This window comes from Molothrus ater, chromosome 22, assembly GCF_012460135.2.
Source record: "Molothrus ater isolate BHLD 08-10-18 breed brown headed cowbird chromosome 22, BPBGC_Mater_1.1, whole genome shotgun sequence".
Lineage (NCBI taxonomy): Eukaryota > Metazoa > Chordata > Aves > Passeriformes > Icteridae > Molothrus > Molothrus ater.
In genome coordinates this window covers 7,413,552-7,435,028 of record NC_050499.2, presented here as the reverse complement: position 1 = coordinate 7,435,028, position 21,477 = coordinate 7,413,552, and the positions used below count along the sequence as shown (strand labels likewise).

Below are 21,477 nucleotides of genomic sequence, written 5' to 3'. Positions count from 1 at the left end.
AAAATAGCTGTCAGGGCAGGCAAATACAGCCCAGCTCTGAAAAGAACTGTCCAGGAGGTGTTATAACTGATGTTTAAATAGCCCCTGAAATTAATTTCATCTTATTATCCGGGCAAAGAGCCAGAGTTCCAACAAACCAAGGCGATGGCGGATTTCTCCTCCTGTTTCAAAACAATGCTGCTCCTGGAACTGACAGAGGGGAAAACCCCAGAAAGTGACAGAGGGGCATCCCAAAAGTGAGAGAGGCATAATCCCTGAAACTGATAGAGGGACAACCCCGGGAACTGACAGAGGGACAACCCCGGGAACTGACAGAGGGACAACCCCGGGAACTGACAGAGGGAAAATCCCGGGAACTGGGAGAGGAATAACCCCAGGAACTGACAGAGGGACAAGCCCAGGAACTGACAGAGGGACAAGGCCAGCCAACACCATCCTCCCTCTGCAGCGCTTCCAGGAGCCAGCGCGGAGCCAAGCGCAGGGCAGGCGCAGGGCTTTGGTTCGGGCCTGTCTGCTGCCTGCCCGTGCCAGCCCCGCTCCTGCCGCAGCTCCGGGGCCGCCCCGGGCTGGCACTGCTGCATGCAGCACCACGAGCCGTGCCCGGGAGCCCGGTGTCACCGGCACCACCGGGAGCACAGCGGCAACAGAGCGGCTCCTCAAGGATCTCCTGCCGCGCTCCGGGGCTCGCCCGTGCCGGGATCCACCCGGATCTCCCGCCGTGTTCCGGGGCTCACCTGGCAGCGCGGCCGTACCTGGATCCACCTGGATCCGCCGCTCCCTCGGGAGGCCCTTCCTTCCTCGCGCTGCTCCCTGCGCTTTCCCACGGCCCTGAGGGCTCGGCCACGATCGATTCCCACCGTCTCGGTAAGAAACGACCTGTCCCCCACCTGCCCTCCGCGCCCCCCCGGCTCGCCGGGAGCATCCCCGGGTACCGCGGGAGCATCCCCCCCGCTCCACCTCCACGTTATCCCGGAGCCACGGGACCCGCGGGGACACCCGTGTCACCCGTGACAGCGGCCCCGCTCCCCGGCAGCGCCCGCCCAGGGCAGGGGGGGCTCGGGGCCGCTCCCCGCTCGCTCCCCGCTCACCGGGCCGGCGCCGCGACCCCCGCGGGGGACTCACCTTGGCGCGGGTCACCAGGTGCGTGGCGAGCTTCACCACGGCGAAGTTGCCCTTGCCGATGGTGCGCTCGATCTCGTAGTAGCCGATGCGGGCGGGCCCGGGGGGCCGCGGGGGCGGCGGGGCCGGGGAGAGCCGGGGGGCCGCGGGGGGAGCCCCCGCTCCGCCGCCTCCTCCCGCCGCAGCCGCCGCCGCCATCTTGTCGCGCGGAGCGAACCCCCCCGCGGGGCTGCGGCACCGCGTGAGCTCATCCGCGGGGGGGGCGCCGGGGGGCGGGCGGCTGCCATGGCGACGGGGGCGGCGCTCTAACGTCACCGCTCGCGTCACGGGCGCGCGGGCCGCGGAGGGCGCCCCCGCGCGGCGGACAGAGGGGAGAGCAAGGAGCGCGCTGCGGGTTTGGGGAGAAACCCGCGGGAAATGGGAAACTTGCCGCGCGTGACGTCACGCCATCAGGGACAGGCCCCCCTCCCCCGGTCACATACACTTGGGTCACGCGTCATCTCGGGAGGAGAATGACGTCATGGAGAGAGGCTGCGGTGGGCCGTGGGTGCCGCGATTTTGGGGAGAAACCAGTGAGATATGGGAGATGAGTCTGACGTCACTTTCCAGTGGGGATAGCTGAATGATGTCATGGTGAGACCGCCCTATCTGGTACATCCCCGGGGCCAGGGAGCTGCTTGTGTTTTGGGGCAGAACCCACGGTGACTGGAAACTTGTTCTTGTGACATGACTCCTTGTAGGGACATCAGGGACCCCGCACATGCAGGGCAGAATGACGTCAGGGGCATTAGAATGACGTCACGGCGAAGGGCGGGAGGTGCCGCGGTTTTAGGGTGAAACCCACGATAAACAGGAAAAGGATTCCTCGTGCCATCACTCCATCAGGGAGTGACTCCATCACCCCCCACCTGGGTGGCGCTTCGCCTCGGCGTGACGTCACGGGAGCGCCGCAGTGACGTCACGGCGGGGGGGGCGGGAGTTCCGCGAGCGCGGGGCGGAAGCGGCGGCCGGGGCGCGCGCGGGGAAGCGGAAGCGGAAGCGGCGCAGGCGCGGGGCCGAGCGGAGGGGACGCGCCCGCCATGGAGTCGCGGGGGAAGGAGCCGCAGCCGCCGTGAGTGCGGGGGCACCGCGGGGCGGGGCGGCGCCCGCCCGCCAGCACCGCCGGGGCGCGGGGACAGCGGGAGGAGGAAGGGGAGGGGGCCGTGGGGGGAACCCGCCCTGCTCAGCCCGGCCCAGCCCAGCCCGGCCCAGCCCAGCCCGGCCCGCCGCGGGGGGCTGCGAGCGGCGGCCGCGGGAAGCATCGTCCCGCTGCTCTTCCCGCTGTAGATCGTCCGGGATGTGCGAGGATGATGAAGGGCTGGAGCATCTCTGTGATGGGGAGATGGGAGCTGGCCTGGCCAGTCCGGAGAAAGGAATCCCATCGATCCGCACAGATATCTCCAGGGAGCACCACAGGATGGTTCCAGGCTCTCGTTAGTGATGCCCACCAGCAGGACAAGGAGCAGGGGCCATAAACTAAAATGCAAATTCCACCGCAACGTGGGGAGGAACTTCTTCCCCTGCGGGGCGGCAGAGCACTGGAACAGCTGCCCAGGAGATGGGATCTCCCTCTCTGGACATTCCAACCCACCTGGATGCATTCCTGTGTCACCTGCTCCGGCTGGCCCTGCTTTGGCAGGGGGGGCTGGACTGGGTGATCTCCAGAGACCCCTCCCGACTGTAATGGTTCTGGGATCAATGGGATCAATCCCACCACGCTGCTCTGCTCCCAGAGCCAGATTATCCACCTGGACTGTGCAGCTCAGCAGCTGTAAGCTGGATCCCTGGGCACTAATAGGGACTTATCCTGGGAGTCTCAGCCGTTGTTGCTGAGCTGTTAAAGCCTCATGGCTCAGGTGTGGGGCTGCAGAGCATCCTTGGAGCTGGGCTTTGTTCTCTGTGCTGGGGCATCCATCGGGGCCTGGCTCCAGGGGAACGTGTGCTGCAGAGTCACTCTGGCATGGAGCAACATCCGTGTTGCTGTTCCCAGCCAGCTGCCAGCAGGCACAGGAGCAGGCAGGAGTTGTGTGCAGCAGATTCCTGCAGCCCTTTGCGAGCCCTGCTGCTGTGGGAGCTGCTGGAGCAGTGGCTGTGAACTGTTCTTCCCACAGGAACAGGATGGGCATGGGGGACTCCAACCCGGCAGCAGTCCCACACGCCGCTGAGGACATTCAGGGAGATGACAGGTGGATGTCACAGGTAAGGCTGGCAGGGGATCCTCCTTATGGGGGGGTGTTGGGCCAGGCTACACTTGGGACCCTGAGTTCACAACAGCCTGGAGCTGGCAGCTGTCACACCTGTGTGTCCTGCCATGATGGGGCAAAGAGAGGTTTGGAGCATCTTTCTGATGAGGAGTGACTGCAGGAGCTGAGCTGGGTTAGTCCTGAGAAGACTGACAGGGGATCCCATCAATCCACACAAAATCTCCAGAAGATGGGGCCTGACCCTGCTCAGTGATGCTCAGTGACAGGACAAGGAGCAATGGCCATGAACTAAACCACGCCAAGTTCCATCCAACCCGGGATCCTCACGGGGTTGTGGAGCTGGGGGCAGTGTCCAGCAGCTCAGGGGTTAATGCCAGCAGGGCTGCTGGAGGGCATGGCGGGGGGAACTGGCAGGGCAGCTGTCCCTGTGCTGCAGCAGGGGTGGATGCCCTGGGGCAGTGTCACCTGGAGCTCACCTTGTCCTCTCTTTGGCAGCACAATCGGTTTGTCCTGGACTGCAAGGACAAGGAGCCCGACGTGCTCTTCGTGGGGGACTCCATGGTGCAGTTGCTACAGCAGTACGAGGTAGGGAGGGAGGGAGGGAGGCTTGCAGCAATTGGAGCATCTCTCTCTAACCCAGTGGCTGATCATGTGTACCACTGATGACTTCCACTGTTCCCGTTTTCACTGCTGTCTCCTGAGGCCCTCCTGCCCTGCTTCCTGAACTCCCCAGGGCCTGGACACTGCTTTACCTGGCTGCTTTTGCCTCCCCCTCTGAGGCCAGGACCGGCTGCCTGCATTTTGGCACACGTGCACAGCCCCTCAGCTCTCAGATCTCAGCCTCCTGAGGGCCATGGAGTTCCCTGTGGCTGTACCTGGCATGGCCAGAACACACTTAGCACCCTGTAGAATTCAGGGTGCCAGGGGCATTGTTCCACTGGTTCCTCCCTAAAATTATTGAGGGAAAGAAGAGTTCTCTTCTGCTGTGGTGGCAGCTGAGCAGCTTTGTTCTGCAAGAGCTGCTTCCCTTTGTTCTAGTTTTGTTACCTGGGGAAGAGAAGGATTTAATCAGGTCATAGACTCCTTCTTCAAAGGCCCTGTGCTTAGGGACACCATGGTCTGCAGTAGATCAGCGCTCTGGGGCTCTGATGAGTGCAGCAAATCACTGCTCCAGAGACCTTTCCTTCCTTTGTGCCAGGTCTGAGAGCTTGAACCTCAGCAGCTCCATCTCTTCTGACTCCACATAAAGCCTCGTTCTTGTCTAAGTGCCCTTTGTGGAGAGAGTTTTCAGAGCAGGGCTCGTGCCTGCCCTCAGTGACCTTGAGGACCCGTGTGGTGTCTCTGCCTCACAGGCAGGATGCTGCTCTGAAGCTGCATGTTGGTTTCTGCTTGCAGATCTGGCGAGAGCTCTTCTCACCGCTCCATGCACTGAATTTTGGGATTGGTGGAGACACCACGGGCCATGTTCTATGGAGACTGAAGAACGGTGAACTGGAGAACATTAAACCCAAGGTATGAGCTGCAGAGCTAGTGAGGGTATCCAGGTGTGCAGTGAAGGTCCCCTGCAGCTGCAGGCCTGGCACAAGTGCCTTCCCTGAGGGCAGTGGGCAGTGCCAGCCCCAGGGCTGAACTCTTGAGCCTGACTCTCCCTGCAGCTCTCTGGCCACAGATGATGTTTATGCAGGGATTTCAGGGTCATCAGCCCTGTTACCACTTGCCTCTGGAAAAGCTGCAAACGTTTTTCTTTCCTTGCAGGTCATTGTTGTTTGGGTTGGAACAAATAACCACGAAAACACAGCAGAAGAAGTCGCAGGGGGAATTGAGGCCATCGTGCGCCTGATAAACACCCAGCAGCCACAGGCCAAAGTGATTGTGCTGGTACGTCCCTGCTCCTGGGCTGTGCCTCTGCCTTACTGGGAGTCACTGGATGGTGCTGGGAGGGCAGTCCCCTGATCTGCCTTCTGCTTTGTGCCTCCCCTCACTGCCTTGGCATTGCAGGAGCCCTCCTTTGGCCATTCCAGAGCTGGGTGGACTCATTCCCAGTAACTATCCCACTTACAATGTTAATGTTTCCCCTGTGAAGAGGAAAATAGGTGCCCAAATCCCAGTTGGCATTGGGAATCCTAGTTGGCTTCCTTGTCCTAAGGAAGTTGCCGCCTGTCTTGCTGAGGAGCTGAAAGTGTATGGAAAGAGCACAAGCTGATACATTTAAAGTAAAAGAAAGCAGTTTCCCTGCCAGTCAGTGCTTGGAGCTCATCTGGCTCCTTCACTTGCATTTCACATTAGGTCTGAATGGACAAATTCTGATTGAAGGGATGATGTCCTCTTGTCACAGACATCCTAAGTCTTGACAGGCAGCCTGAATTGGAAGGGAAAGCAGGGCTCCTGATGCCATCAGAGCATCAAAGCTCTTTTCTGCCTCCTCCCGTGCCAGGGCCTGCTACCTCGTGGAGAGAAGCCAAACCCGCTGCGGCAGAAGAACGCCAAGGTGAACCATCTGCTGAAAGCCTCTCTGCCCAAACTGCCCAACGTGCAGCTGCTGGACGTGGACGTGGGCTTCGTGCACTCGGATGGCACCATCTCCTACCACGACATGTTCGACTTCCTGCACCTGACGGGCGGGGGCTACGCCAAGGTCTGCAAGCCCCTCCACGAACTGATCATGCAGCTGCTGGAGGAGACCCCCGAGGAGAAACGAGCTGCCCTGGCCTGAGTCGCTGCTGTCAGCGTGGAGAGCATCATCCAGCCCATCAGATCAGTTCTGTCACTGGCACTACAGAATCCTTCTTTCTTAAAGCACTTTCCATTGTAGAATGTTACCGGATGTCCGTACCTAGTGTTTTGAGGGGGAAGGCTCATGTTTAACTGCTCTTGTACATACGAGGGCCGGCTGGGTTGGTTTTATTGCAGGAGGAAATTAGCTGAAGAAGAGTTTTACTTTTAAACCATTCCTCATTTGAAACGAGAACAGGACTGTCACTCTGTGCCCCTCTCATGTCTTGTTGCCCCGTGGTTGTCCTAGACCCCCTGTAGCCTGTCCGACAGCCCGCTCCTGGCTGCAGCCATCGTGCTCTGTGTATTTGCCTGGGAACAAGAATCACATTCCACTTGCAAAAGCCAGAACAGATGCATTTTTCCAAACTCGGTTCCACCTTTTAGGCGGTTTTGGGGTTTTTTTGTTTGTTTGTTGTTTGTTTGTTTTACTGAAGGGGGGTTAAATGACACGTGTTGCTTTCTCACTCCTTTCTGAAGCAGCTTGAAACTGGAATTCAGAAATTCAAAGAAGCAAACAGTTACCTGAACTCGTGTAACACTCCCCAGTGCTTGTCTTGTGCTCGTTTCCCCAGTCCTGCTAGCGGGGGCACCTTCCCTTCCTCCCACGCAGCCCTCCTGGGAATGCTCCCATTTGGGTGCTGCTGCTGGCCCCTGCTCCTGCTGCCTGTGATGTTGCTGGCTTTTAGCAGTTGCTCAGTGTAGGATTTTAATGATCCAGTAATTGGCAGTCACTTCCTCACTCCTCTGGAACTGACAGACATCCCTCTGAGGTGCCCGGGCTCTTCGCAGTTTTTTTTCTATTTTTTTATTAAGTATGACTGTTACATCCTTTTTTTTCTAAAGCAAACCCACATGAAGAGCCCCTGGCTGCAAGGCCTAAATCACTCTGAAGCTTTACAGATCCCAAGGTGTATATTTCCTTATCACTACTGGTTTACTTGTATAAACATTTTATTTGAGCAACTACGGCCTCTTAGAGTAAAAAGTGGAGTTAAGATGTAGCTTCTCCTGCTCTAGACACTGCTCCTCACCTCGAGCAAGGGAGCCAGAGGGGCAGGTGCCCTCCTAAAGGGCTGTGGCTCAGTGCGGTTTTGGTTTGGTTTGTAGTTCAGAGGGCTGGTTGTAGCAAAACAACTTTTCATTTCAAACTCAGAGCTTCTCTTCCAGAAAGAAGCGGTTTGGAGCCGAGAGGCAGAGCCCTAGATGAATTGATAACTTGCAAATAACCTATCTTAAACCAAGTCTGTTCCTCCCTGCCTTACCTGCTGGAGCTGGAGCTCAGTTGGTGCCACGCTGGGTTTGTGCTTCCTGTGGGTTGCCAGGCAGGTAATCCTGGGAGGAACAGAGAGCTTCACTCTGTGCTCCAAGGGAGGGGTTCAGGTGTCAGGTGGCTTTGCTGAAGCCCATAGGTACTGTACATAGTCTGTCTGCCCTTTGCTGTAGCCAAGGGCTGGTGTGTAACTCTGACCTAGCGTTGAGGAATCCCCTAACGTCCCACCTCATCCCCCTCCTCCTGTAGGATTGATCATAGCAGGATTCCTGCCTGGATTGCATGCATAGTGTGTGTTTTGTTTCCAGTATATGTGATCTACACACAGATGAAGGAAAGGTGAAGCATTCCCCTGGCCAGGATCAGACACAGGGAGCTGCAGAGTGCCATGGGAGAGGAGGGATCACATCCTACCCCCATGATCCAGACCAGGGGTGCTGCTCCCTGGAGCTCCACGGCCTTGCAGGGCAGGCTTTGAGAGAGCACTGCTCGTGCTTCCCATGAGCTTTGGCTGGAAATACTGGGGAAAGGCAAGTGGAAAATCAAATGTTAAAAGTACAGTGCAGGTGGAGAGTTCTTGGGGAAGGGTTTATCCCATCCCCAGCCCCCTCAGGGAGCTGGGATAAAACCCTTGTTGCTCCCTGAGAGCTTTCCATCTCCAGGCTTGTGAGAAAAGGCCGTGGGCTAGTTTAATCTCTGCACCCCTGCTCCCTTCCCTCCCTGCTGCTGCTGCATTTGGCTGAAGCGATGCTAACCAGGAATGTACTCTGCAGTAAAGCTCTGACTGCTCAGCACCCTGTGCTCGCTGTGAGCCAGCCCCGTGGGCAGGGTGCCGAGTGGCCCGGGGAATTTGGCAGGCTCTGGCATCACCAGGGAGGCTCTGCTGGCTCTGCTTAGGCTTGGCTTGCTGAGGTGCCATGCTCTGTGCTGGTTCAGTGCTCTCAGCTCTGCTTGTTGCTGCCTGGCAGGAAACTGCCCTGCTCACCTGAGAGGTGTGGTGGGCAAGAGGGGCTCTGCCTCCTGCTCACCCCGTGCTGAAATCCGAGTGCCTCCTGTGAGAAAAATCCAGTTCCAGCTCTGGATGTCCCTCGGGACAGGGCTGGGCTGGAGCTGTGGCCTCTTCTGAGTGAGCGTGTCCAGTTTTGTGTTTATGCAGCAGAGAGGAAAACAAACAAAAGATGTGAAATGACAGAGTCTTGTGAGGTGCCGGGGAGGGTGAGGCAGGAGCAGGGAGGCCCCCATACCTCCCCTTGCTGCCCACCCGCTGCCCTGAGCCTTCCCCGGGACACAACCTTTGTGATTCTGCTTTGGCAAAAATGCATCGGCTGGTAGAAGTCACTGTTAGTGCATATTTCAATATAAATGTCAATGTTTCACCCACTGTGTCGCAGCCTGTGTGTGTGTGTGTGTGCCCAGCCGTCTCCTGCCCTGTCCTGGTCACTCCTGGAGCTCTCCATGGGGCCGGGCAGGCGCTGCCAAAGCTCCCACTGCGGGTCCTCCCCGCCTCTGGGAGTTGTGCTCAGCCAGATCCTTGCTCCTCGTTTAATTCCTGCTTTTCCCACTCCGTTTCGGGCTGGTTTTGTCTGTTTTTCCTCCTTTCCCCGTGCAGATCTGGGTGCTGCACCCAAACCTGTGAGCACGGTGCTGCAGGTGAAGGGGACTGGTTTATTTTGGCCCTCGACAGGACATCGGCCTGTGTTGGATTCCCGGGAGATCGATCTCAAATGGCCCTGGAACAAACAGGGAATGCACATCCCCACGCAATCCCGCTCACAGCCATCCTGCAAGAGGCGACTCGAGTTCCACCAGGGCCGAGGAGTCGGCCGGAATTCTGCTTCTCTTCCCGCATGTCTGTCCCTGAGGTTGTCCCATCTGCCGCCAGCGCCACCACCTGCACCTGGAAACCATGGGCAGACTGTCCAAGCTGTGGGATCCTCAGGGACAGGAGGGCCCGGAGAAATAAAGTGCACAATAGCAGCAGAGCCTTGTCTCGTGGCGTTTGTCCCCTGGAGCAGAGCAGGAAGCTGGCAGCGGTCCTGGATGTCAGAGCCAGCCCAGGAAGTGGCTCTGAGTGAGGTGACACGGGGCTGAGCTCCTTCAGAGGGGGATTTTAAATCAAACCCCCAGCTGCAGGCAAATAAAATGGGATAGAAAGGTCACAGAGCTGTTGGAGAGAGGCCTGGAGGCAGGAGGCTCAGCAACGGCTGGAACTGGGGGGTGTTTTGGGAGCCGGGGTCCTATATATGGCCAGGGGCTCCCCTATACAGCAGGGCTGCCCCTATGTGGTCCCATATGGAGCAGGGCTCCCTTATGGGGAATTTTATGGGACAGGGCCTGCCCCGTAGGACAGGGCATCCCTTGTGTAGTTCCCTATGGAGCCGGGCTTCCCCCGCGGGGTCGAGTACGGAGCTCAGTGCTCTGGGATGGGGGTTCCCGGCCGGGCTGGTGCCCCCAGCTCGGGCCGTTCCCCCTGGGCTCGGGTCGCTCCCCGTGCTCGGGCCGGTTCCCCGTGCTCGGGCCGCTCCCCCGGGCTCGGGCCGCTCCCCCGGGCTCGGGTCGGTCCCTGGGGCTCGGGTCGGTCCCTCGGGCTCGGGCCGATCCCCCCTGTTCGGTCCGATCCCCCCTGTTCGGTCCGATCCCCCCTGTTCGGGCCGATCCCCCGGTTCGGGTCGGTTCCCCCGGTCCGGGCCGGTCCCCAAGGCTCGGGTCGTTCCCCCAGCTCGGGCCGTTCCCCCGGTTCGGGCCGGTCCCCCCGCCCCGCCCGCCGCGTCACTTCCCCGGCCGGGCGCTCGGCGTGCGCCGGGGCTGACGTCACCGCCGGTCCGTGTTTACCGCGGTGCGGAACGGGAAGGGGACAGGGGACCGGCACCGGGATCGGCCCGGAGCGGCTCCGCGCCCCGGCACAGCCCCGCACCGCGCCCGGCACCGCTCCGGCCCGGCCATGGCGCAGCGCGCCCGGGCGCGCCCCGGCTGAGCGCCCCGTCCGTCCGTCCCGTCCCGTCCCGACCCGTCCCTTCCGTGCCGTCCGTGCCGTCCCGCCCCGCGGACCTTGGCCGGGGATGCTGGCGGGATGTCGGGCGCCGGGGCGGCCGTGCTGGCCTGGGCGCTGCTGGCCGGGGCGCTGCTGCCCCCGCCGCCCGTCCGGCCCCAGCCCCTGCCCCACGGGGACCGCGAAGTGCACGAGAAGGAAGCGCAGTTCAACACCACCTACAGCGACTGGGTGCACGCCAACCTGCTCAACATCTACGCCTTCAACCACAGCGTCCGCAGGAACAGGGTGAGCCGGGGTGGTCGCGTCCCCCGCGGGCTGACCGTGCCCGGGGCGGCTGCGGGGTGCGCCGGGCACGGCAGCCTCTGCCACGGCGGCCGAGCAAAGTCCAGCCCTCGCTTCGAGCCGCCGCGGCCCGACCTGCCCGGCCAACGCCTCAGCTGCCCCTGTCCCTGCAGACCGAGGGCGTGCGGGTGTCGGTCCATGTCCTCTCGGACCAGAAGGACCAGCCCGTCCTCTTCGTGGTGAGGCAGAAGGAGGCGGTGGTCTCCTTCCAGGTGCCGCTCATCCTCCGGGGCCTGTGAGTACCAGGGGGCGGGCAGGGACTCCTCCTTTCCCCGCAGGAGTTCCCCAGGCTGGGATGCCCCACTCAGGAGCTCCCCAGGCTGGGATGCCCCACGCAGGAGTTCCCCAGGCTGGGATGCCCCACGCAGGAGTTCCCCAGGCTGGGATGCCCCACTCAGGGGTCCCTGGGAGGGGAGGCTGGGCACACACCTGGGCTCTCCCTGCCCAGGTACCAGCGGAAATACGCGTACCAGGAGGTGAGCCGCACGCTCTGCCAGCCACAGACCAAGGCTGAGGTGGAGACCCAGCACTTCTACGTGGATGTCTCCACGCTCTCCCTCAACACCTCCTACCAGCTGCGGGTCACCCGCGTGGAGAACTTTGTGCTGCGGTGAGGGGAGCCCTGCGCCCTGGTCCCCTTCCCTGCCTGCTGCCTGTAGGGGCTGCAGGGACTGTGGGCTCTCCTCTCCACCCATCACCTCTCCCGTGCTCTCTGCAGGACCAATGAAAGGTTCAGCTTCAATGCCACGGCCGCCCAGCCGCAGGTGAGGCAGCCAGCACGGCGTGGCACAGGGGGTCTGCGCCCAGGAGGGGAGCGTGGCCGCCATGGCAGCAATGGGCCCTTTCTCCCCCCAGTACTTCAAGTATGAGTTCCCCGAGGAAGTGGACTCGGTGATTGTGAAGGTGACCTCAGCCATGGCCTTCCCCTGCTCCGTCATCTCCATCCAGGACATCTTGGTAGGTCTGGGCAGTGGGTCTCCTCTCTGGCTGACCTGGGGTGCCCAGGGGGGCTGACGGCCCCTCTGCCCCCGCAGTGCCCTGTCTACGACCTGGACAACAACGTGGCCTTCATCGGGATGTACCAGACCATGACGAAGAAGGCGGCCATCACAGTGCAGGTGTGCACAGGGCTATGCCACAGGGCTGAGCTGTGCCTGGGCCCTGCCTGGTGCTGCCAGAGCCCACAAAGGACGTCCCTGGGATAACGTCTGGCGTGGGACATCCCCTGCTGGGCTCTGCTGACCCCCATCTCTTGCTGCAGAAGAAGGATTTCCCCAGCCATAGCTTCTACGTGGTGGTGGTGGTGAAGACGGAGGACGAGGCATGTGGGGGGGCTCTGCCCTACTACCCCCTGTCCAAGAACGCCTCTCCAGGTTTGCAGTGGGGCTGCCACTGTGGGCTGTGTGTGGGGACAAGCTGGGGACAGGGCAGAGAGCTGAGCCCTGTCCCTGCCTTCTTCCAGATGAGCCCGTGGATCAGCACAACCGGCAGAAGACACTGGAGGTGATGGTGTCACCCGCTATCACCTGTGAGTCTGGGAGGGGCTGGGGGGGCTGGGGGTGCTCTGTGGGGACCCATGGCAGGGCCCCTGAGGTGCCACCCCTGCTGAGGGCCTGTCCTGGCTCTGCACAGCCGAGGCCTATGTGCGCAGTGTGCTCTTCTGCCTCGGCATCTTCCTCTCCTTCTACATCCTCACGCTGCTCATCGCCTGCTGGGAGAGCTGCCGGTGAGTGCTGGGTGTCACTGCCCTTGTGGGTGCTGAGCCCGTGGGCACAGCCCTGCTGGGGACCCTGGGGCCGTGTCCCCTCACCCCGGCAGTGTCACAGACGGGCTGAGAGCCACTTCCCTCAGCAGGCAGCACAAGAGGAAGGGGCTCCTGGCAGCCATGGATTCGCCCAGCCTGGACACAGGTGAGGGCTGGAGGCAGCAGCCAGCAGCATGGAGGGCTCTGCCTGGGGAATTCCTCATTGTTCTGCCCTCTTGAGCCTGTGGCAAAGCCTCTGCCTCTGCAGGAGTATCCCCCTGAGTCCCTGGGGGTAAATCCCAGTGTCAGGGGGACAGGGAGGTCCCTGCTGTGGGGCTGGCAGGGCTGTGCTGGGGCTGTACATCTCACCAGGTCTATCTCTTTCTTCTCGTGGCTTTCCGGGGACTCCCAGCATCACTCCTGGGTAGGTGCAGCTCTGTCCTTGGCTCTGAGCTCACTCCGTGCCAGGGCAGGGGTGGTGGGAGCTGCTGTGTGCCCAATGGCCTTGCAGCCCTGGGTGAGGGGTGCCACACAGGGTGACAGGGACCCTCCTGTCCCACAGGTCACTCCCGCAGCATCCCCGACTCCTTCCTGAACCACGGCCCCTACGACAGCTATGGTTACGGCTCCTTCGGTGAGTGCCACACACTGTCCCCTGTCCCTCAGCCCTGCCCATGGGCTGTGCCCAGCCTCTGCCTGTCCTTTGTCCTTGTCCTTGCAGGGAATGGCTCCTCCAGCAGCACCGAGGGCATCACAGACAGCCTGGGCTCAGCAGAAGTCTCCTACAGTTACGTGGGTGAGTTGTGTGGCCGCAGCCCTGCGGAGCCTCGTGCCCGCTGGCATCCTGGCTCTGTCCCCTCCATCTCTGGGAAGGGTCCTGAGGCTGCTGGCCCCTCCGTGCAGCCCCCAGTGGGGTTTCCATCTGTGACACACCTCAGGGAGCTCTGCTTCAGTAACTCTGGCTTTCCTTTGAAGGGCAGGAGCAGTTCAAGCGGCGCACGCCCTCCGCCCCGACGAGGCCACTGAGCATTCCCATGGGTAGATGCTGGTACTGGGCAGGGTCGGGCCAATGAAGGCGAAATCTGCCCAGCCCCAGGCTGTGCCCAGGGCACAGAACCCCCGCTCCCCTCCCTCAGAGCAAGGACAGCACCTGCGGGGCTGCAGAGCCCCTGGCCCTCGGTGTTCCCCAGCGTGGCAGAGCCCCGGGGAACAGACATGGGGCAATGCTTGCCCATGTGGGCACAGCCACCAGCTGTCCCCAGGGCAGGGCTGTAGGGAGCTGAAACCTGTCCCCAGTGTGAGTTGGCAGGGAGGCAGCCCAGTGGTTAATTGGGACTGATTGGGGTTCTGCGGGGTGGGCACCAAGGCGGGCTGGCCCCGGGGCTCTGCTGATGGCCCTGGGGAACTGCTGATGGCCCTGGGGCCCTGCTGATGGCCCCGGGGATCTGCTGATGGCCCCGGGGATCTGCTGATGGCCCTGGAGCCCTGCTGATGGCCCTGGGGCCCTGCTGATGGCCCTGGCCCGGCCACAGGGGAGCGGTCACTGGAGAACGTGGCCAGTCGGCCGCGCCTGGACTCGCTCAGCTCCGTGGAGGAGGACGACTACGACACGCTGGCCGACATCGACTATGACAAGAACGTCATCCGCACCAAGGTGCGTGTCCCCCCCAGCCCCAGCGTGTCCCTGCTGGCCAGGCAGGCCCCTGACCCCCCTCTCCTTCCAGCAATACCTGTGCGTGGCCGACCTGGCGCGCAAGGACAAGCGGGTGCTGCGGAAGAAGTACCAGATTTATTTCTGGTGAGTGGGAGGCAGTGGGGAGGGGGGCACCCAGCAGTGTCCCAGCCTGGGGTGCACAGCAGGGCCCCCTGACAGCCCCACCCTCTCCCAGGAACATCGCCACCATCGCTGTCTTCTACGCCCTGCCCGTCATCCAGCTCGTCATCACCTACCAGACAGTGAGTGTGGCCAGGGCAGCGGTGAGGGGCTCCTCTCTGGGAGCTCTGGGGGCTGTAGACCCAAACCGAGCTCCCCAGCATGGTGGGGACGTCCCTGGGAGCCCCCTGTGTCCCTCACCCTGCTCGTGCCCACAGGTGGTGAATGTCACTGGCAACCAGGACATCTGCTACTACAACTTCCTGTGCGCCCACCCGCTGGGGAACCTCAGGTGGGCTGGGGGCCGGTGGAGGGTGGCTGGGGGTCCCCTGTGCCCAGGGCTGGGCTGCAGCAGGACCCCAGGGAGGGAGGGGGTTCACAGCACCCACGCTGGGACCGGCTCCTCGCAGCGCCTTCAACAACATCCTCAGCAACCTGGGCTACGTGCTGCTGGGTCTGCTCTTCCTGCTGATCATCCTGCAGCGCGAGATCAACTACAACCGCGCGCTGCTGCGCAACGACGCCCACGCCCTGGTGAGGGACGGGGCTGCCTGGGGGGCTCCAGCTGCCTGGGGGGGCTCAGACTCCCGGGACCCTCCACTTCCCCTCCCTGCCTCTCCTCTGCCCCGCAGGAGTGCGGCATCCCCAAGCACTTCGGGCTCTTCTACGCCATGGGCACCGCCCTCATGATGGAGGGGCTGCTCAGCGCCTGCTACCACGTCTGCCCCAACTACACCAACTTCCAGTTCGGTGAGTGCCCCCCCGGTCCCCTCTACCCACAGCAGGGCCACCCACACCCCTCTCACCACTGTGCCCCCCTAGACACCTCCTTCATGTACATGATTGCGGGGCTCTGCATGCTGAAGCTCTACCAGAAGCGTCACCCGGACATCAACGCCAGCGCCTACAGCGCCTACGCCTGCCTGGCCCTCGTCATCTTCTTCTCCGTGGTGGGCGTGGTGAGTGTGGTGGGCACTGAGGGAGGGGGGCTGGCTGCCCCCAGGGCTCACTGCCCGCCCCCCCGTTCGCCCTGCAGGTCTTTGGGAAGGGGAACACGGCCTTCTGGATCGTCTTCTCCGTCATCCACATCGTGGCCACGCTGCTGCTGAGCACCCAGCTGTACTACATGGGGCGCTGGAAGCTGGGTGAGGAGGGGCACCGGGAGCGAGGTGGGAGGGGACAGTGTGGTGGCCCCCCTGTGTCACCTCCCCTGTCCCCACAGACTCGGGCATCCTGCGCAGGATCCTGCACGTGCTGTACACGGACTGCGTGCGGCAGTGCAGCGGGCCCATGTACGTGGTGAGTGCTGGCACGGGGCCCCCGGCTCTGCAGAGACCGTCCCTGGCAGCCCCCCCAGAGCAGCTTCCCCCAGCCCCTCACAGCCCCCTCCTCTTCTGCAGGACCGAATGGTGCTCCTGGTCATGGGGAACATCATCAACTGGTCACTGTGAGTGCAGAGCTGGGCACGTGGCAGATCCCACCCTGCTTCTCCCCATCCCTGCTGCCCCCACCTCTCTCCTGTGGCACTGCCATCCCTCCATGGAGCTGGGCTGGGGACTGGCAGCTCATGGCAGCTGTGAGCCCAGCATGACAGGTCCCCCTGCAGCTGTGGCACCCCGGAGTCCCCACGTGCTGCCTGATCTCCTGGGGGCTGCAGACATGCTTTGGGGACAGTGGGCATGGCAGGGGGACCCCCAGGCTGACCCCATTGCCTGTCCCTGCCTCCCCAGCGCTGCCTACGGCCTCATTGTCCGCCCCAATGATTTTGCTTCCTACCTGCTGGCCATCGGCATCTGCAACCTCCTCCTCTACTTCGCCTTCTACATTATCATGAAGGTGGGAGTTGAGCCCTTGGCCCCCACGGGCAGGGCAGGGCAGGGCAGGGCAGGGCAGGGGTGGGCACTGCTGCCAGCTCCTGCCCACACGGTGACCCCGGCCTCTCCCGCAGCTCCGCAGTGGCGAGCGCATCAAGCTCATCCCCCTGCTCTGCATCATCAGCACCTCTGTGGTCTGGGGCTTCGCCCTCTTCTTCTTCTTCCAGGGGCTCAGCACCTGGCAGGTGAGCAGGAGGGTGGCACGGGCGGCGGGGTGGGCAGGGTGGCCACGGGCAGGAGCAGTGACGCTGGCCCTGTGCCCGGCAGAAAACACCAGCTGAATCCCGGGAGCACAACCGTGACTGCATCCTGCTCGACTTCTTTGACGACCATGACATCTGGCATTTCCTCTCCTCCATCGCCATGTTCGGCTCCTTCCTGGTAGGTGCTGGTTCCACTGGCACGGCAGCCGCTGTCCCCAGGTCACCAGTGCCTGCTCCCCTCACTGCCCTCACCCCACAGGTGCTGCTGACGCTGGACGATGACCTGGACTGTGTCCAGCGGGACAAGATCTACGTCTTCTAGGAGCCTGCAGCCACCCGCTGCCCTGGGACCGTGCCAAACGCCCGGCTGCAGCCCCGGGAGGGGCACCCGCCCCTGGGGAGGGATGTCTGCGCTGCAGGTCCTGCCAGCCACTCTGTCCCCCTCCCCACACAGCCCTGGGGTCCTGGTTTGCCTCCTCCCCGACAGCCGGGTCCCTCCAGGCACTTCGTGCCCATCCCTGGGCCCGTCACAGCCAAAAATGGGGCCGGGGGGCCACCAGAGCATCCGTCCTCTGTGGCAAGTGACACTGGAAAAGTGCTGCTGCTGCTGCTGCTCCGTGTCCGTGTGCCCGTGGGCACGGGGGGGATTGGGGCGAGCGCCGTGCCAGCAGCCCCGTGGCCCCCCGAGCACGTGGGTGTGGGTCTCTCTTCAGTGCCTGAGTCGAGTGGGTGGGAGGGGGGGTGCGTGGGGCCAGCACGGTGGTGGCAGTAGCTGGAGAGGCCCCACTTGTGTCTCCTCCAGGAGTGTCCCAGGAGGGGTGGCCACAGTGGGTCCCCATCACTGCCCACCGAGGTGCCGCGCTCCCCGCGGGGATCTGCTGGGAAGGGACTCGCATTAAAGTGTCTGCACTTTGCCCGTGCCTCTGCTGCCTGCCAGGGGTCCCTTCTCCCCGCAGGGTTTTGGGAGGGGGGAGATGCTGCAGGGGCTGGGAAATGCTGCCCTGCAGAGCGCATGTGGGGAGGGTGGGGTTATCCAAGTAGCTAAGGTTAAAAAGCAACTGAGCTGTCACAAGCCCAAGATGCCAATAAGGCCTTCACATCAAAGAAGATCTTAGAACAATGATTAATTGGACTCCACGAAAGCCAGGGCCCAAGCTGGGATTAGTTACCCCACTATGCCTGGCCCTAAATCTTGATGCTTACCCCTGCTAAAGGCATCGGCCTGAGAACTACGAGCACCAATGCCTAAAACTCTTAAGGACTTGGTGGTGCCCCAAACCCACCTAGAGGAGCCTGTTCTGTAATCGATGATCCACTATATACCTGACCATTCCTTGCCAAAAGAGCCTCCAAACCGCCGTTGCCAGCCCACCTGTGGGCCACGAGGGGACTGGCAGCCCCACAGGTGGGTAAGGGATGCCCGGGGAGCTGGGGCATCCTCGCAGCGCGGTGCCAGGTCTGCTGCGTGCCCCGCTGTGCCCTGACCCGCTCCAGCTGGTGCCCGCGGGGCAGAGGGAATCCCGGCATCTGCGTGCGGGCTGCCCAGGCGCGGTGCCCGCGGGATGCCGCGGCCTCGCCGCCGGTCCCGGCAGCCCCGGGCGGACCCCGTGGGTGTCACCCGTGCCCCGCAGCGTCCCCGCGGGGGGGACCCTGCGCGGCCGGTGGTGAGCACACGGGAAAACCAGCCATGAAGTCAGAGCAGGAGCCCTCGGCGCTGCCGCCTGGCTATAAAAGGATTTACTCCATCAGCCCCCGGCCCGGTTCCGCCCTGGCCCCGGCCGCGCTGGGGCGGAGGCACGCGGGGAATGCTCCAGCGCGGGCTTTCGTCGCTGGTTTTTCGGAGTCTTTCCCCAAATATGGTGCCTGGGATGGAGTCACGGAGCGCTGCGGGGCCGGGCGCCCCGGGAGGGAGGGTTTGGGGGGGGCCGGGCTCCGCGCCCCGCTGACATCACCGTCCCGCCGCCCGCCTTTTAGCACAAGGTCGGGGTCCCCGCGGGGCAGTGCGCTGGTCCCTCGCCGAGCATCGCCCTCGCTCCGTCCGCAGCCGCTTGTAAGTCCTGCCGCGGGGGAGGGGGGCGGCGGGGAGGGTCCCCGGGGTGGGAACGCCAGCCCCCGGCACGGGGGTGCTGCTCCCGGGATGGGGACCCTGTACCTGGGACAGGCAGCGCTCCCGGGACTGCGATTTGCGACTCCCTGGATGCCGCGGATTCCGCTCCTCCGGGATGGGGATGCGGCTCCCCGGGATGGGGATGCGGCTCCCCGGAGGAGGGTCGGGCTCCCCCGCTCGGGCTGGGGTCACTGCCGAGGTTCTGTCCTGCTGCTCCTCTCAGGACCGCGTTCCCGTCAGGGCTGGCAGCCGCGGGTCCCCGCGGTGGGGCCGTGCGGGGCTCAGGGCAGCGATGGAGGGGCAGCTCCAGCCCCCAGTGCCCGTTTCTGCCCTGTGCTCGGGAGATGGGGACGGGGCTGGCGCGCCCGGGGACAGGCAGCGCCGTGTGGCCGAGGGAGCCGTGGTGACCCCTCCGAGCCAGGTGGGGCCAGGGCACGGAGTGGGATTGCTGGGGCATCTGTAGCATCATGGGATGTGCCCATGATGAGGTCTGGGCACGCGCTGCCCATAGGGCTCGTGGGGTATCACCACATTAATCACGGGGCTCGGGGGGCACCCCTGCATTGCTGGCAGCAAGCAGGGTCGTGTCCTCTCCTGCACTGAGCTGTGCCAGATCTCAGCCCAGCCCGCGGGAGCCGGGGTGCCCCGTGGTCAGGAGGAGCCCACTGGAGGCCGGGTGTGGATCTGGGACATCCACACTGCTCCTGGAGGCACCGTGTGGATCTGGGACATCCACACTGCTCCTGGAGGCACCCGGAGGCTCCCAGCCAAGCAAGGAGCTGGGCAGGAGGGAGCGATGCCAGCTCCACCAAAGGCTTGGCTGCCACTCCCAGAGCCTCTCCCTACTGGCATCTTCCCTGGCATCCTCCCTGGCACCCTCGGGGCCTGCCTGCAGCCGGCTACCTGCCATCACTGCCCGCAGCATGTCCTTACAAGGGCACGGGCACGGCTCCCGCTGCTCCCGCCTCACCCGTGCTCCTCCCCAGCTCCTGGACCTGCCGTGCCAAGGCCATCCCACGGCCACCCTGCTGTGCCACCAGCCACCCTGCTGTGCCACAGGCCACCCTGCTGTGCCAAGGCCACCCTACTGTGCCACAGCCAGCCAGCCTTGACATGGTCACCCTGCCCTCTGGATCCTGGCATGGGTCACAGCAGGGACATCCATGCCAACCAAGGGCTGGCAAGGGACAGGGATGAGGCTGCTCCTGTGCACCGTCTGAGCTGGGGATGAGGCATCTCTGCCAGGACACCAACCGTCTGTCTGGGCAGATTTTGATGGTGGTGAATTTTCCTCCAAACACACCTGGATGGAGCTGAAGGGCGAGGGAAGAGTTGGAAGGGCTTGTCCCCACTGCAGCAGGCAGATGACACCATGGTGTCTGCGGGGTCCCTGGAGAGGAGACAGCATCTCCACAGCTTGACTGTCCCTGTCGTGCCACCAGGTCTCCCAGCACCGCAGCCATGGCAAACAAAGGGCCAGCCTATGGCATGAGCAGGGACGTGCAGTCCAAGATCGAGAAGAAGTACGATGACGAGCTGGAGGACCGGCTGGTGGAGTGGATCGTGGCGCAGTGCGGGGCTGCCGTGGGGCGCCCCGAGCGGGGCCGCCTGGGCTTCCAGGTCTGGCTGAAGAACGGCATTGTAAGTGGGGCTGGGGCTGGGCGGCCGTGGGGAGCTCTGAGGGCAACATGGGGGGCTCCAAGGGCAGCACAGGGAGCTCTGAGGGCAGTGCAGCAAGCCCAGGCTCCCCTCTGTGGCAGGTGCTCAGCAGGCTGGTGAACAGCCTCTACCCCGACGGCTCCAAGCCCGTCAAGATCCCCGACGCGCCGCCCACCATGGTCTTCAAGCAGATGGAACAGATTGCCCAGTTCCTGAAGGCGGCCGAGGACTACGGCGTGGTCAAGACAGACATCTTCCAGACCGTGGACCTGTTTGAAGGTGCGGGAGGGGGGCAGGCGGGGTTGGGGGTCCCAGGGGGTCCCTCTGTGCTGTGCCCATCCTCATGCTCCTCTCTCCCTGGGCAGCCAAGGACATGGCAGCGGTGCAGAGGACGCTGATGGCCCTGGGCAGCCTGGCAGTCACCAAGAACGACGGGAACTACCACGGGGACCCCAACTGGTTCATGAAGTAAGTGCGGGAGTGCAGAGCTGGGCATGGGGACTGCCTTGTCCTGTGGCTGCTCAGAGCCGGCTCTGCTGTGCCTGGAAGCGCGTGCAGCTGGGATGCCAGACCTTCATTCAGCTGGGGAGGGAGGGAGGGTGGCTGGGACATTCCTGGGGATCGGGGGGTGCTCCCGAGCAGCCGGGGGTGCGGGTGCCCCACGGCCTCTCCCTGTGCCCCGCAGGAAAGCTCAGGAGCACAAGCGGGAGTTCACCGAGAGCCAGCTGAAGGAGGGCAAGAACATCATCGGGCTACAGATGGGCACCAACAAGGGAGCGTCACAGGCGGGCATGAGCTACGGCCGGCCCCGGCAGATCATCAGCTAGGCACTGCCGCGCCGCCCCCAGCCCTCCCCAGCCGGGACCTCCGTCTCCGCTCCCCCGGCCCAGCGCCGCCGCCCATCCATTGGTATTTATTGAGGAGCATCCGCCCGCCAGCCCCATCGCCCCGCCAGCGGCCGCACGAGCCCCGCCGCAGCCCCCGGCCCGGGGCCGTGCCCCCAGCGCCGAGCCCCGGGCAGCCCCCGCAGCCCCCGGCCTCGCACCCCCGCCGCCAGCCGGAACCCTCGGGTGGGACCCCGGGAGCACCGCCCGCCCTGCCCGCACCAGCCCCGCGCCACCGCCGCAGAGATCCCTGCAACGGGGAGAAGAGAGAATTGGCCTCGGTTTTGTACTTCGTTTTTGTCAAAATTAAAGGGTTATATTCATCGAGCGTGGCCTGGTGAGGTTTCCTGCCACCCGCCCTGCTGGTGGCGCCTGGAGAGACCAAGTCCTTC

General features: G+C 63.4%; 4 protein-coding genes across 13 annotated transcripts in view; 3 read left to right on the top strand and 1 right to left on the bottom strand.

Annotated features, from left to right (window-relative positions):
• The window catches only part of SIK3 (SIK family kinase 3), a 70,122-nt gene extending 68,809 nt beyond the window's left edge, over positions 1 to 1,313 (bottom strand). For 3 of the 4 annotated variants that reach the window (XM_036397616.2, XM_036397618.2, XM_036397619.2), the window contains exon 1: positions 1,123 to 1,313. The gene's annotated coding sequence lies outside the window, so the exon portion shown is untranslated. The remainder of the gene's footprint in view (positions 1 to 1,122) is intronic. The other variant, XM_054517063.1, reaches the window with a different exon arrangement.
• PAFAH1B2 (platelet activating factor acetylhydrolase 1b catalytic subunit 2) lies at positions 779 to 9,387 on the top strand. 2 transcript variants are annotated; one of them, XM_036397621.2, is made up of 6 exons: positions 779 to 864; positions 3,270 to 3,357; positions 3,858 to 3,947; positions 4,758 to 4,874; positions 5,118 to 5,240; positions 5,797 to 9,387. In XM_036397621.2, exons 2-6 carry the CDS (start codon positions 3,277 to 3,279, stop codon positions 6,073 to 6,075), a joined length of 690 nt encoding a protein of 229 aa, XP_036253514.1. In that variant the 5' UTR covers positions 779 to 864; positions 3,270 to 3,276; the 3' UTR covers positions 6,076 to 9,387. The 2 variants fall into 2 exon arrangements, with proteins under 2 accessions (XP_036253514.1, XP_036253513.1); XM_036397620.1 differs by lacking the exon at positions 779 to 864 and adding an exon at positions 2,155 to 2,230.
• An 852-nt stretch (positions 9,388 to 10,239) lies between these two features.
• SIDT2 (SID1 transmembrane family member 2) lies at positions 10,240 to 17,349 on the top strand. Of its 5 annotated transcripts, none has more exons than XM_036397573.2 (27): positions 10,240 to 10,684; positions 10,855 to 10,976; positions 11,190 to 11,351; positions 11,460 to 11,505; positions 11,597 to 11,698; positions 11,776 to 11,859; positions 12,003 to 12,114; positions 12,204 to 12,269; positions 12,374 to 12,467; positions 12,596 to 12,651; positions 12,898 to 12,909; positions 13,048 to 13,119; positions 13,207 to 13,281; positions 14,018 to 14,139; positions 14,210 to 14,283; positions 14,375 to 14,441; positions 14,577 to 14,650; positions 14,769 to 14,892; positions 14,991 to 15,108; positions 15,181 to 15,317; positions 15,395 to 15,503; positions 15,581 to 15,657; positions 15,759 to 15,805; positions 16,089 to 16,194; positions 16,307 to 16,417; positions 16,500 to 16,613; positions 16,695 to 17,349. In XM_036397573.2, exons 1-27 carry the CDS (start codon positions 10,478 to 10,480, stop codon positions 16,755 to 16,757), a joined length of 2,553 nt encoding a protein of 850 aa, XP_036253466.1. In that variant the 5' UTR covers positions 10,240 to 10,477; the 3' UTR covers positions 16,758 to 17,349. The 5 variants fall into 5 exon arrangements, with proteins under 5 accessions (XP_036253466.1, XP_036253465.1, XP_054373086.1 ...); XM_036397572.2 differs by having other exon boundaries at positions 12,593 to 12,651; XM_054517111.1 differs by lacking the exon at positions 12,898 to 12,909.
• Positions 17,350 to 18,393: 1,044 nt separating this feature from the next.
• Positions 18,394 to 21,413, top strand: TAGLN (transgelin). Of its 2 annotated transcripts, none has more exons than XM_036397452.1 (5): positions 18,394 to 18,485; positions 19,985 to 20,183; positions 20,303 to 20,480; positions 20,567 to 20,669; positions 20,887 to 21,413. In XM_036397452.1, the coding sequence occupies exons 2-5, from the start codon at positions 20,004 to 20,006 to the stop codon at positions 21,026 to 21,028; spliced, it is 603 nt and encodes a 200-aa protein (XP_036253345.1). In that variant the 5' UTR covers positions 18,394 to 18,485; positions 19,985 to 20,003; the 3' UTR covers positions 21,029 to 21,413. The 2 variants fall into 2 exon arrangements, with proteins under 2 accessions (XP_036253345.1, XP_054373071.1); XM_054517096.1 differs by having other exon boundaries at positions 18,466 to 18,489.
• The last annotated feature ends 64 nt before the right edge of the window (positions 21,414 to 21,477 follow it).